The sequence below is a fragment of the Ptiloglossa arizonensis genome, chromosome 3, assembly GCF_051014685.1.
Source record: "Ptiloglossa arizonensis isolate GNS036 chromosome 3, iyPtiAriz1_principal, whole genome shotgun sequence".
Classification (NCBI taxonomy): Eukaryota; Metazoa; Arthropoda; class Insecta; order Hymenoptera; family Colletidae; genus Ptiloglossa; species Ptiloglossa arizonensis.
Window position 1 is genome coordinate 4,745,710 of NC_135050.1, and position 15,334 is coordinate 4,761,043.

The 15,334-nt window shown below is 29.0% G+C and overlaps 2 protein-coding genes and 1 long non-coding RNA gene across 11 annotated transcripts in view; 2 read left to right on the forward strand and 1 right to left on the reverse strand.

Annotated features, from left to right (window-relative positions):
• Positions 1-10,733, forward strand: part of LOC143143969 (phospholipid phosphatase 1) — a 56,670-nt gene extending 45,937 nt beyond the window's left edge. Inside the window, exons 4-7 of one of the 7 annotated variants that reach the window (XM_076305857.1) lie at positions 670-893; positions 3,014-3,134; positions 5,312-5,704; positions 10,474-10,733. In XM_076305857.1, the coding sequence (XP_076161972.1) occupies positions 670-893; positions 3,014-3,134; positions 5,312-5,677 (711 nt within the window). In that variant the 3' untranslated portion in view covers positions 5,678-5,704; positions 10,474-10,733. Of the gene's footprint in view, positions 1-669; positions 894-3,013; positions 3,135-5,311; positions 6,093-10,473 lie in introns of those variants that run through there. The other 6 variants (XM_076305858.1, XM_076305856.1, XM_076305861.1 and 3 more) reach the window with 6 other exon arrangements.
• LOC143143973 (uncharacterized) lies at positions 5,764-12,359 on the forward strand. Its single transcript, XM_076305873.1, has 4 exons — positions 5,764-5,835; positions 11,049-11,170; positions 11,329-11,424; positions 11,858-12,359. The coding sequence occupies exons 1-4, from the start codon at positions 5,800-5,802 to the stop codon at positions 11,928-11,930; spliced, it is 327 nt and encodes a 108-aa protein (XP_076161988.1). The 5' UTR covers positions 5,764-5,799; the 3' UTR covers positions 11,931-12,359.
• On the reverse strand, positions 12,155-14,101 carry LOC143143975 (uncharacterized). Of its 3 annotated transcripts, none has more exons than XR_012991308.1 (5): positions 13,959-14,101; positions 13,775-13,883; positions 13,404-13,690; positions 13,083-13,167; positions 12,155-12,759 (listed from the first exon to the last, which is right to left on the reverse strand). It is a non-coding gene; the product is annotated as an uncharacterized LOC143143975 (long non-coding RNA). The 3 variants fall into 3 exon arrangements; XR_012991307.1 differs by having other exon boundaries at positions 13,079-13,167; XR_012991306.1 differs by having other exon boundaries at positions 12,155-13,167.
• Positions 14,102-15,334: the final 1,233 nt, after the last annotated feature.

The following is a 15,334-nucleotide window of genomic DNA, read 5'->3' on the forward strand; positions in this document are numbered from 1 at the left end:
AAGATGCTTATAATAAGAATAAATTCTACTCCTGTAAAACATTATGATAAATTATATCTTATAATAATAAGTCGTTTAAGGAATATCGATTTTATTCAAAATTTTATTATAGTAGATGCTACAACAATACAGTATAACTGATCACATTTAACTTCATATTTCGTTTTTAACATGATCTTTGTACGTTTGTAAGAAGTATAAAATCATAATTTCTTACAAAAAACCTCCATTTTAACTGTTTCTTTTTTTATTATTACTATTTATTACAAGAATACAGAAATCACCTATTTGTAAAAATAATGACGCTATATTTTCTTATAAAATTGTTAAGATAGATTGGAAAAAACAGTTCATACAGTTTTAAATTCTTTAACATTATTGCCCAAAGAATGAAACTATATTAATTATATTAATAAGAATTAGTGTTTTTCCTTTTTTTAACATTTAATAAAGTTCAAGAAAGATGTCTAAATTTACAAAAAAAATATAAAGAAAAATGTGTTCATGAAAATATTTATATCCATAACTTTGCAAATAGATAATTTGTATAGAGTATCAAAATTATCTTACGTATTTAACTTTTTAAATATGATTGTTCAAATTTCTTTGTTTTTACGGTTTTTCGAAGAAACAACTTTAAAACTAATTTTATACTTCATCCATTTTTAGATGTGGATAACGGAATACATGTGCCATCCTGCAGATAGTTATGACACAGCATCAGGAAGCGCTGGTTCGAGAATAAAACAAGTATGGCTGTGGTATGGACACTATTTAATCGGAATATTTACTTTGACATTCATATGCAATGTCATGAAAACTTTGATCGGAGAACCGAGACCGCATTTTTTGGATACGTGTAGGCCACGCGAAGCTCACAATTGTACTAATGAGTAAGCCAATTGCTATTTCTTTATACTTAAATAACAGAAAACTCGTTTTATTATTGTATAATACGTACAGCTGTACATAGTCGACAATTTAAATTTTAAATGAGTCTCTACAACAGTTTATTATCTATGACAGTGCTATCCAAACCAGATTTTACGAGACCTCTGAGATTCTCCCACTCCCATCCGCGTTTTCATGGGCACCGCGCGACGCAAAGAAGTCGACTACGTCAAATCAGCTACAGAGACGCTGAAGTCGTAGTCAACTACATAGGCTGATCGGTCAAGGATATTTCTCCGCTAGCGAAATCTGTCCTTTGTTACTTCCTCTTTTTCATTTTCGTGGCATGTTTCGACCATCTTCTGTAGCATGAGAAAACACGTTCAGACTTATGATAATAAGTCACCAAGTCTTTTCACTGCTAGTGAAACAACACATTTGCCTTTTTCTATCATTCTCATACTTGCTTTCTCATATTCGCTCATTCAAGTGTCTCTTTACCTCTATATGTATGTACGTGTCCTTCACAGTCAAGAGCGATGAATTGTGACCATTAGTTTCAATTTCATCCATTAAAAAAATGAAAATTTTGATATTTTTCATTGTATCTGTATAACTTTATTATTAACAGACTCGCGAGATTTTTACAATAATCTTACGTATGTATGCATGAGTATATAGGATAGAGCTCCGAATATACTTACCTTAGATAACTTAAATTAGCTGTTACATTCAAAATTTGTTCGATCAACTTTATCCTTTTACTTGGAATATCATATTTTTATGTTAATATTCGAGCAGGAAATGAATCAAAGACGTACAGGCGGAGTTTACGAGATTACTATATTTGTTCGATCAAGTATATTTGATTGAGCTTGTCTGAATAAATATAATCGGTGATAACAATTATTTAATTTCAATCACCTGAAAATCGTATGTGCATTGTTTGCAAAATAGTGTATTTCTTCAATCTTTTTTTCAGTGGATGATTTCAATCGAAGAGAAATCCCTTGTGTAAATTATTTTATTTAATATGACTATTTTTTTTATAAAATGCGTCATTTTTTTTTTAAATATAAATAATACTAATTGCTTCTACAATTTTTCTAACAGACTTATTATAACTAAAAATAGCTCATAAAGCGCACAGCTTCTATTTTTTGTGGACACTTGAACTTTCTAAATTCCTTTTTTCCCAATATATTTGTAAAATTTTTAGACGATTTTAGATGAACAGCATTTATTCGTTGAGAGTTTATGGCTTGGGACTGGCACATACTATTTAACATAGAGGAGACACGTTTACTGAACGATCGTTTCTCTCTTCTTTCCTGTAGAAAGCAAGAGCAAAAATGAGAATGAATTAGGCCAGAGAAGAAAGGGGACAGGAACGAGACAGACGAAGAATTATTATACGCAAAAAATGCAATATTAGGCATCCGAAGGACGAAGCGAGAGAAAGTCTCAATGCTTCATCTATCTCGTACTTTTCCTTGCTTACTCTCGCCTTCCTAGGGCAGAATAAAACAAAAATGGTGGGGAGAACGTCCAGCACTCAGTGCATAGACAAAACTCAACTCTCAACGAATACATACTGTATACGCAATTTTTCGTATACTAATTTGTAATTATAGGATTCCATCTATTTCACTTTGATTTAGATATTTTCTCGGACTCATTTTGAACTTTTGTTTAAATAAATGCAATTATTGAGTTCAGTCATAAGTAATTGCTGTTCTTTGTACCACCTTTATTTCTGTTTTAAAAAGTTACAAAACAACTTAGTCTAAACTGTATTTTCTATTATTAAATATAACTTTTCCCCATTCATTTGGTAATTGGTCAATCGCTAATACAAAAAATGACCTTTTTTTATGAAAAAAACGTTTGAATGAACTCCTGTACATGATTGTTGTTATTGAACTTTTGATTATTTCAAAAATTTTAAAGAAAGATTGATTCTCAAACGCATCTTTTTTTAAACAAAGTCTTCAATGCAATTTTATTCTATATTTTTGATGACCCTATTTGTACCACGAATTTTAGCCCTTCATATATAATATTCGAGTATACCATTTTTGTTCAAACAGATTTAAGCTAATAATTTTATATTTTATTTCAGATACGTGGAAACATATACGTGTACAAATACAGATGATTCAGATTGGTTCATCTCAGACTCTAGTAAATCATTTCCGTCTGGTCATTCTGCCCTTTCCGTGTATACAACTATTTTTATAGTGGTAGGGTTATATTGTATATATATATATATACATATGTATGCAAATATACAGAGTGGTTCACACAACCGTTTTAAGTTATAACTCTGTTATTAGTGCAGTTAAAGAAAAATATCAAAAAATGAAAATGAGTGGCTCAAAAAGTATTACATTTGCAGTACATTCAATAATTGCATTATTTCATAAAATGAGAATGGATCTTTTTTTTTATATCATATTCTTTTGTCATTCTGTGTAAAAAAGCATTGTGGAAAAGTAAAGTATAATGTATATAGGTATAGTGTTATAGGTAAAGTAATAAAAAAGTGAATAGTTTATGAGATATCCTAAATAAATATCTTTATTGAAGAAGATGTTCAACGCAATTTTATTATATTGGGTTATCCAGAAAATCCATACTGATTTTCACTAGGTGACATTAGAATAGATTTGAATACATCAAAACGATTAACAACAATTGACATACACACATACTCTAAAAGGTGATATTTCAGGCTTCTTTAAGAAAAAACTTTGGTTAGATTACACTAATTTTTGTAAGTTTTATACACTTTTGAATATGGAAGGAAACAAGGTGCATTATAGGCATTTGATGCTTTTCTTTTACAAAAATACCAAACAGCAAAGACATGTACTATTCACGATAAAGATGCCATATCTGAAAGAACTGTGCAGAAGTAGTTTGCTAGGTTTGAAGCTGGTAATTTCAATGATGATCAAGAACGTTCAAAGAGATTCTCCACCAATGATGAAGATCAGATTAAATCACTAATTGAGAATAATCTACACTATACAATACATGAATTAGTAGAAATGTTAAAAATATCAAAAATTACCATTCATAAGCATTTTGTAAACCGTTTTGATGTATGAGTTCAAATACAATTTAGAGAAAAAATGTAATGGACCACATTTCCATTTGTGATTCGTTCTATAAACGAGTTGGGAGGTCCTACCTCATCTGCCATATTCCCCAGACCAGATTTTCACTTATTTTGGTCTTTAGAAAATTTGTTTAATGGTAAAAACTTTTACTTTTGGTTCAATATAAAAAATCACATTAAAAAGTTTTTCCCTGAAAAACCTGAGAACTTCTGGAAGAATGAAATCTTCATATTGCATAAAAGTTAGAGGAAGTTGTGGAATAAAATGGCAATTATATAATTCAATAAATGTATACTGAAGTTTAAATGTGTTGCTTTTGAATTTTCTTTACAAAGTAGTATTAACTTGTCCGATAACTCAATAATATTTCTGCCCATTTAAAGCACCATTATTGAAAAAATATTGACTAATAATACTTAATTTAGATATGAAAACACTTAACAAGCATTGCATGAAATATGTAGAGTAATAGAAAAGCACTTATTTAAAACAATTATTTAAAATATCTCATGAAGTAATCATTTTTTTTGCTACTTTATCTTAATATTTTATGTAACCTAAAATGACAAGAGGATTTAATTTATACTAAAAGAAATATGCATTTCCATTAAAAAAATGATGCATTTGTTGATAGCATATGTACCATCGAGCTTATAAAAAATAATATTGTCCTACAAAATGTAGTATAATTTAAACCATTCATCTTCTTCCTTTGTCGTGTTTCTCTAACTATACTGGTATTGAAGTTATAACCTAAAACAGTTGCATGGATCACATTGTATAGTTAAAATAATAATAAACGTTAAACTCTTAAATACAAATTCTATTTATAAACAACTAAAATGTTGGATTCCAAAATATGAAATTATTCATAAAGAACTGATAAAATAAAAGTACAAAGATTAAAATAAATCTATAATTATATACTATATACAGAATGTTCCAAAATACGTGATACAATTAAAAAATTAATCTTATTGCCAAAACAAAAATAATCGTAAATCTGCAGATATAATAATTTGCGACCAAAAATATTATTTTCTTATAATATGCTATACCCACTTTGCATATATAGATGACAAAGACCGTTAGAGAGATTTGCCACACTGAGATTTAGGTGAACGCATTTAAAGCATAGATATTTTCAAAATTGATAAAATTGTTTTCTAAGTTTTCGATTTACTTTTTTTAACAGAAGTTACCTCCTTTCTGGTTGTACCATGTATTTTAGGCAACCCTGTAGATTGTAATAATGTATTTAATAGCACTAAATAATGCTCTTTTTTTTGTTATAGTGGTACTTACAAAATCGTTTGCCAAATCGGACGTTTCTTTTAAAACCGTGGTTACAATGCCTGATGTGCTTGTGGGCTGTGATATGTTCACTGACCAGAATTGGTGATAACAGGCATCATTGGTGGGATGTACTTGCGGGCATTATTTTAGGATTTGTCTTTAGTGTGCTAACCGTTACAGTGTCATGTTGTACGTTTCGTTTAAATCGAATTGTTTCACACATATATAGTGAGCCTATAGAGAACGGACAAATTAATTTCAACAGTAAGAGACATCACAACGTTAAAAAACTCTTACATGAAACTACTGTCGATCTTCCAGAAGGTCGTGAATTGAAGAATACTCCATCAAATTGGAAAGAATGAGTATGAACACTTCGAAATCCGTGATAGGTAAAAGCTCAAAAAAAATCATGCAAACTTCTTCAAACATTTATTTTAGGAATTTCTACATATTAATAATGAAATTTAGTACATGATGTGAAGAAATGAATTGTATTGAACGTTACACTTCCGTTAAACCAGTAAGTTTTATTTATTTACGTTAGCAGTCCAACCGGAAATATTCAGTAGAAAAGAATAACTTAGATTCAAAATTTTATGAATAATTAATATAAAATTTTACCTTGAAGTATATGTTAAAATTCTTTTACAATTATAAGTATTTAAAAAGTAACTATTATTGCTATTATTTAGCATTGATATTATTCATAATACGTAGCAAAATTTATCTTGAAATCTTAGATTATATAAGATTAGTTGCTCATTAAGTATTAATGTATAAATTTCATTGACTATCCTTAAGTTATTAATCTAATAATCCTTTTAACTCTTTGTTTACGGTACTATGAAAATATGGACGTCATACTTATATAAAACAATAAGGAATCAAAAATTTTTAAAAATTATCATTATCTGAATAAGAAAATACTTTTCATTGATACAAAACAAAAACCAAATAAGTGTACCAAGTAGTTCAAATAATTTCTGAAAGAAAGCAGTATTCCCCTATTCTTCTTTAATATCTCTTTTAAATAGTGAGAATTATTGAGCAGTATTGAAAATAAATGAAACATATTTGCAAATCTCTTAGGAATAATATTAAAGAGAATATGAACGAGAATAGATTGAAACAAATATATGTTGAAAATCATAGTTTAATTAAAATCACAATATCAGAACAATTTTGTTTTTCAAAATTTTGAATTGCAATTGGAACACTTTTAGTGAAAGGATTATGGATTATTAGTACTTGTTATAAAGTAAAATATATTGGATAGTGTTAAAAATCATTTTTAATTTAAAGTAAACATTCTTGAAATCTTGAAAGAATTCTTTCAGATTGTGTCACTAAAAGTTTATATACATTTTAAGTAAAATATTTCAACTCATATCAACTTATAGTCTTACATAAGAAGAAGATAAAGATTTTGTAATAAGGTTAGTTAAAGAAATTGTTACAAGGAGAGGTCAGAGCTGTATGGTCGCTGAATTTAACCTTTTCTTCCTAATGGATATAGAACAAAACTCAATAGTGATATTTTGCAGCATTAGTTTCGATTAGTATATATTCTTTATTGTAGAGAGAAGAAATGATTAATCCTGGAAGGACTTGCAAGTCATATTGCGTTAGATGTTTTAGTCAAATTTTGTAAAACCTGCGACTAAGCAAACATTCCTCTTACTTATGATAACACATTCCCCTTAACCAAGGACTAAACTCTTTCTTTCTCTCTACAATATAATCCACGACAAAATGATAGAACAGCATTTATCAAAATTAATGTAATATATAAATAATTTGTATATCTCTATAAAAGCTGTTCCTTCCTTAATAATATGGAGGGTTTTCCACTATTTATATTCTTTCCCCGAACATAATGTATTTATGTGAACACTAAGTACAACAAAGTAGTAGAACAACAGTCTACTTAAGTCAGCTTAATAAACAATAAACAACAAAACAAATTCCAACAGTGCATAGAATGTTAGTTTTGTTCCAATAACTCTGAATAATACTTACAAGTATGCACCGATTTTAATGGTGCTTAGTATAGTGTTTATTATATAAAGGCACAACTTTGTTTTGTAATAACTTTTAAATAAAACTGTTGAAAATTTTTGTTACATATCGTTTATTATATTAACTAATAACATTATTTGTGGAATATTATATTGGCTCTATGACTGCCTGTGGCATCATTACAAATACAAGCTCTTTCTATTACATTTTACACTACACCTAAGCACATTCCAAAGATAATTAGTTCAATTTTGTCGCGGTTAGTTTGCTGAAGTTGTTTTTGTAGCACCAAAGAAAAATATCTGGTGCATTTAAATTAGGCAACTGAGTTAGCCAATTGACATAATCAAATTTTTACTTTAGATGGTTTAGAAATGCAATCTTCGAAATTGGCATGGTTACATAAGCTGTATAGCTTATTACACCATCCTGTGCATTGGATGATTTTTATTATCATCTTCAAAAAAAATGATCCAATAATGCTTCCAATAATGATTCATAAATCAATCATGGGTTTTCTGGTCTGTAAAACGACTGTTTCATTTGTTTGCATATCCACTCATATCAAGATAAGCCTTGTTGCTCATGATTAAATTTAAAATAAATTCAGAATTGTCATTTTTGAACTGTAGCATCTTTGCACAACATTCCATAAATGACAAAACAAAATAGTGTCCTTACATATTAAACATCTTAAAAGTACATTAAGAACCAAAAAATATTTAATCCTTATTTGGTTGTTTGCTTCAACGCTCAGTAGTTTACAAGAAATCAAGCAATTAGTATTATTGATTCGTCCACTGATTCTACAAGTACTTTTAAATACTTTAAACATTATTATTTATTTAAGAGGTATGGTGATTCACAATGGTCTTGCTACAGGTTGTAGTGCATACACTTCTTTTCCTTCCATTTTATTTAAAAGTATACAGAAAATAATATTATGTAATCATTTCTTTGGTATTTAATCTAATTTCTTTTTTTAATTACTTAAAAGGAAAATGCAAAAATATTCAAAGATTATTCTTGATACAGATAGAGAATAATTTTAAAACTAATTTTTAATTATAATTATATCAATAAATAATTGTAATTATATTTAAAAATATGTCTCGTTCTTGACCAACAACATTTTCTCTTTAATACTCAAATTTATAAAATCTGCTCTCTGCTTGTTTCATTACTTTCTAAGTAAAAGTGTTATTGCTTAATGGAAGCAATTAGGACAGAAGAAAGACAATATAGAGAGAATAGGATGGACAGCAACAGTTTGTTTTGGATGGTTTGATTGAATAAGCTTATGAGTTGCAGGTAAGTATACAAATATGCTGTTGGATTGTTCTGAAAATGGTGCCATTACTTTTTTAGTACATACGTATCCCATACGAGTATGCATTATAATTCATTATTCTCTATGATTCTTCGAAAACATATTTAAAGCAAAGACATTCTATGCATTATGAGCATATAACAAATGCTACTTAATTAACATTTCATAATAAAATGCTATTTCATTAACATTAGAGGTTTTTTTAGATTTAAAATGAGTTTGTAAGCACACCACTTATATAATAATCTTTTTTTAAATAGTATCGCGGATAAGTAACTGTAAATTAAAATATGTAATTTTATACATCCTCTTATACTTGTTTAGGTTACGGAATTTTTCGATTTATAGTAATCCGTTGATAAAATGTAGACAGATACATACAAGCACACATACATTTTTGGTAATAAATTACTTTAACAGTAATTATATATTATACAAGCTTGAATTGGATATTCGTTTCCGTTAATAAAGTATCTGTAGTATATAGATTTAGACTGTGGTAGAGGTTGGGACAAGGTGATGGCATCATTTATAAATCTAATGTTAAAATTTTAAATTCAAGTTGAATTTCATTATATTATTATTTATTATTGTAATCGATACCTTTCGGAATATAAACTTTATTATATGTTCTTAACCACTAACTATAATCTACTTAATAACTACTTACATCGGATATACATGTATAGCAACCAACTTTTCAACAGCTGTAGTAACAAATCAATTATCAATTTTATTGCACTTTTTTTGATACACAAGTATTTATCTACGTTTCTACTTTAATCTATCTATATAAATAGTCTTTGGTTGTTTTGGCACTTTTTTTATCATTTGGTTTTACACTGATTCTTTTTACTTCTCTTCTTGACCCTCCAGACCATATTTTGCCAAAGACCGCGTCTTTCTTCTTCCTTCTCTTTATTATCCTTTTGATTTCCGTTTATTCTTCTCCCGATTCCTTCAGCAGATTCTTTTTATTCTTCCTTCCCCCCATCGCATCCTTTCCTCAAGTATTCCAGTGTTGTTCGCCTATGCACTCGTTTACGCATCTAAATCATTTGATTTTATCAAAAGATATGAGTTTGCACACCTGGCATTTGTCAGATGCTTATGACCGATAGAATGTTTCGGTTTTAATAATGAAGAATCTTAGAAAATAATAGTTTATGATGCATGTATTATTGTGCGCACGATATCGTATATAGTATACAATGAATAGTAGATAAGTAATAATTTTAAAGAATATAGTTAAATTCACTAATCATTAGTCATAATTGACAATTCATTAAAAAAGAAGATTAGTTTAAATGCCAAAGAAATGATTGCATAATATTATTTTTTGCATAAATTAAAAAAGAAACATAAAGAAAGAGATATCTACCGGGGCAGGATTATAATTATGATCTTTACTATTTAATATTTTGTAAAGTATTTTATATTGAAGTAAACAGTCGAAAGGAGTCAAATATTTGTTTGCTCTCTCTACCTACGAAGCTTTGTTAAAATCGATGCTTAATATAATATATGATCCCCTTTTTAGCGTAATTGGTAGATTAGTATTTTTAATAAATAGTTCGTTAATTTTTAAATTGAACATGACAAGTTCATAACAAGAACATGACAAGTTAAATGGAGGAGGACTTCTAGAGTCACTACTGATTTCATTAATTTGTAGTTTATTTAAAATATATTCTGCTTTCTTTAATTATTAATATTTGCTTAATATAATTACAATTATCTTATCAGCACTAAATTTTTGTTATGTTAAAAATACGGAAAAAAAGAATTATAAATAATCAATATTTACAGGTAATAATCTATTGCGGTTAATGCTATTCTGTAATGACCTCCACGAAAACAAGTATGAAATGTATTTTATTGTTTTTGGCATGTCTTCCAGAAAAACTTTCCATTTTCTTTATAAAGCATCAGTTAGGTAAACTAGTCGATTATTTTTATTATGTAATTATTCGTGTGTTTTCGATTTTTTTATGTATACTTTTATTTATCATAACTGGAAATATACCAATATTTTTTAGAAAAAGCATTTTTTTTCATCTATAAATATAATACCCATTAAAAATTTAAGGTATTTTGTTTTAATATTGATGTTATATAGGATTGATATTAAATACAAAAATAAATCAAATATATTTTTGCATTTCAAAGTTGTATTAAAAAAAAAATAATAGTAATGGGAGACTGGGATTCCGACCCCACTATCAACAACTTTGTTGTCACTAGCTCTACTGAACATCCAAAACTTGATGTATTAAAATGATTTAAGTAATTCATTTACTATGTGCGTATCAAACTTTAAATCAAAATATCTCGAAAACGAAAGTCCATTGTGAAGAAATCTATTAGGTTTTTTTTTATACCAGGTATACATTATAATTTGCATCTACTATCGTTTCAAAAGCGATTTTCACTACCGTAAGGTTCTCTTGTCAGTGATTTCCAACTTGACAGACCAGGTGTTCGGATCCGCTGGAAGCAACGTAACGTATGTACCTACAAACCATTATCTTGAAATATAAAAATGACCGTTTTCTTTAAAATTGCGTGAATAACGTTTATGGTGGAGGTAATTGGCATAAGAATGAAGAAATGAAAAAAATTGTTTTCTTTCAAGAAAGTTACACGTTCGAATTTATTTCGTAGGTGGAACCAAATCCCGATGTCAACGCGGTTAAACCACGTGGATTTAAAATGCAAAGTTAAATCGTTGAAAACTTGTTCAACACTCTTAATGCACAGGTATATAACGAATAGAGTCAAATATTTTAGTATGCGGTTCGGAGGATCAGAAAATGTTCTTTTCTTTAAAATTGCGACCGTTTAACATTATTTCTGCCGTTTAAATTAGTAATTATGATGCTCAAATAAGAGTGTTTCTTAGTGAAGCATTCCTTTGTGTGAGTAATATTTAAATTATCTTGCAATTCAGCATAAATGATCTTTGATCATTGAAACAGAAACCTCGATTATTAGCCAAATATAAACATTAGATTGTGTAAATGAGAATTTAGTATAAGAAAAAAAGGAGTTTCTTAAAATTATAATATTAGAAACTGTTCTAATTAATAATTGACTTTATTCTCCCATTTATGGCCTTGAAAAACGTTTCGGGATCTTTCTTTACTCTTTTGATTTTACTTTTCATTGTTCAATATTCTTTCTCTCTCTCTAGAGAAGGGGAGCTCCAAAAGAAAGAAAGGAGAGCACGCATCGCAGTGCTGCGTCATGAATACATCGCGATCTAGTTAACCGACGAATGGTACAGCAAAACAAAACAAAAAACAAAGAAACATTACTCTATAAGACAATGCGAAAGAGAACACCGTTCACTTCAGCATCGTTTCGATCAATATGTCGTCTCGTAAGGAATAAGGAGAGAAGATGAAAGCGAAGAAGATCGCATGATGGTACTTCGTTGTTATTTACCAAAACCATTTCGTCTGGTAGCAGCTTAGCAGTCGCGCGCATTTGTATTGTTCGTGTTGCTCGGAAATATTATTTCTATTAAAATTGTGTATTTTTAATAAAATTATATTTATTCAAATGTATATATTCATACGTATAATTATATTAATATAAATAAAGGTTTTTATATGTTATATTAGAAATGTTTACCAATAATTTTGTGTAATATGTTACTTTTCAAAATACAGCGAAAGATGTAAAACTACAAGACATTTTTTATATTCTCATACGATCTCACTATGCTTGTGTTTTGTACGTACTTTGCACAGTGTGGGCAAGTGTTATTGATACGTGCTCGCTCTTTGCCGAGAAAACGGACTCCTTAACAATTTCGTAGAGGAGGCCGTTGAGGAATTAGGATCACGAGCCGATGCGGATGTTTGTACGTCAGGTTCGTGTATCGAGATAAGAATTGGACCAGGGAGGCTTACCCGGACACGAGAGCGAAGCCACGAGATCATTCAGAAAAATATCCTCGAAGTGTTGACTTGATCGTTACTAGCTTATAGCCGACATAAGTATTTAATAGCGGAAATATATAGCGTTTTTTAATTTACTACACTAGTCTTCAAGGTTTTCGTTTTTCTTGTATAGGAGAAATATGTATACCTAGGGAAGTAAAATGTACTCATCGCTTAGTTTGTAATCGTAAGTAGTAATGGATCATCTGCGTATGTATGCTCTTTCCCGTGCTCTATTCTCACAATTGGTAATATATAATCACAGTATGTAGAAAAGTATTGCTTTGTGTAAAATTCGAAAATCGAGATCAGCAGATATCTTTAGTCGAAACTTGATCCAGAATTTGTTCTCGGAACTGGTTGAACTCAAATGGATGGACCGAAGAGGATAGAGAATGGGATACAACACCGAAAATAAGCAAGATACAGAAACAGCAAACGAGTCCGACACGTAAGTATTTACATACATACATGCGCCGTGACGCGTCAGTAGCTGGAAATTTGATCTCGCACGACCCAGACTTCAAAGCGGTGCCGAATACGTATCTGTATGTCACTAAAGCGAATTAAAATTTTTTACATTTTCCTTTATATCATTATGATATTAATATTAATCAATTTGCGAATTTTTTTCGATAAAAATTACAGACAAAAAAATGCCAAATTTTTAAATTACTTCGAAGTGCATACTAAATAGATTGTTCTATTTGCTTTCTTTATGATGCTTTTGTGACTATTTAGATCACTATATGTACATACTTTATTATAATCAAAAAATATATAATATCTTACCTAAGTAGCTCAGGAAAAATGTTTGCAATTGGTGATGATTTTCTACTCTAATTTTGTACAATCAGAACAGATTGCAAGTCGGTGGGCGGCTCAAAGGCTTTTTAAACATAAAACACATAATGCTTGTCCTTTTCGGACTTTTGTCCTAGAACAAAATGCATATTTGCCTGGTCTTTACGTAGTTGATTCTTAACATTTTTTTGGTTTAAATCCAAGTATTCCGATTATTAGTATTTGTATATGTCTGGGCATTGTAGTGATTGATACGCGAACTGTCAGATGATTTTCTAGTAAAGCGTAAAAATAAGTGTTTTATCCATATTTCCTTGTTTCGTAGATATTACATCGTCAGAGTGTTACAGAATACCTACTGCTTTGCTTGACGGGAATTTGCTCTTCTGAATTCTCTTTCGAGCCCAATGTAAGCATAAACAGTGTCGGTAGTGTGTACGTTATCGTCGACTGCTAAGTCAACTGGGTCTAAAATGGCCCAGTCATCGATTCGCAAGAATTAGTGAAATAGTTGTTTGTCGATTGAGAACAAACGATTCTTACCTTTTCTCAAGAAACTTTGAAATATGCTAAATAAGTTCCTGTTGCATATATCTGTAACGAATTGTGATTTTATGAGTTATCGCCATTTTCTTACTGGCCGCATCATTCGTGGAATCACGTCTATAGTTTATAGCATAGCATTAGGAATACCGTATTTTAATTCTCTTTTGTATTCTGAATTTTGTAACAACTGTAACAACTTTTATCATTTATTTTTGCATATATAAAATCGATATATAATAATTGCTCAAAAACCGACAAATTAACATTCGTCTTTATGATACCGTTATTTTTGAGAATTCAAAGTACGATTTGGAACATCTTCACTACATGTATATACATATTCCATTTGTTGAATGTTTACTGCATTTAGCGTATAAATTAATCATCCGCCAGTGACAAGCTCGTGAAATGAAAATAAGGAAAAGATTCCGAAGATAAGAATATCTTTCAAAACTGAGATGAGCTTGATTCTAAGCGAATCGAAGCTGATATTCGGTATTAATAACGATGGTAACACTACTCGCTAATTTTTCTACAGTTCTATTATTTCAGCACACATTCAATACAGATATAGACGAGGAAATAATAATACGTTTTTACATCACTTTAATAATTATTTTAAGTATGTATTCAATAAAAGTAAAACTCTTTAAGAATTATTGTTTCAAATCCATAAAGAGATTTATCCAACTATATCCATAGTGCAATATGTCTAGACAGTACACAAAATTTGTTTCATTCTGCAAATACAATAAGGCACGCAATTCTACCAATAGGACAGCTGGGAGAAGAAGCTCAAAAGTCTTGTAATACAAATATCAAAAGGTTTAGAGAAAACTATTCAAGAAACTTTTCTAGGACAAAAATCATGAAAGCAATTTTTCACAATCTACTTGTATCTTTAGATTTATACATAAGCAGCATAAAAAAATATATTAAAAGAAAGGAAAAAAATGTCCCTAGAATGTTATTCAGTTTTAATAGGTATGTATTAGTGAATTTGAAGAAGCAGGGTAGAAAACTATATGGAGTAAGTTATATACAATATAAATGTATGCATATATACTATAATAGTTACTATTTACATGATAATATAAATTTTAAGAAATTATTAAACATATAATAAAATATTTTTACATTTTTACACTTATATATTTGTAAATAAAACTATGAATTCAATAATTAATACTACACAAGTACATTATTACCTTTTTAGAAACATATTATTGCAATTTATTCAAACAATTTATCTTAGACTGTAAAATATTGATTTTGTCCACAATTTTGAACAAATTTTATATTTATTCTCAGAAATACATCAAAATATATATTCTAAAATTAAATATAACAAATATTGTTGAAAATATTTCTCA

Bases quoted from the DNA above. Each gene is read 5' to 3' on its own strand.
- LOC143143973 (XM_076305873.1), top strand. From the start codon at position 5,800: ATGAATTGTATTGAACGTTACACTTCCGTTAAACCA. The intron at 5,836-11,048 runs GTAAGTTTTATT...TTTTTATACCAG, and splicing joins GTTACACTTCCGTTAAACCA to GTATACATTATAATTTGCAT. The intron at 11,171-11,328 runs GTATGTACCTAC...TTTATTTCGTAG, and splicing joins TCCGCTGGAAGCAACGTAAC to GTGGAACCAAATCCCGATGT.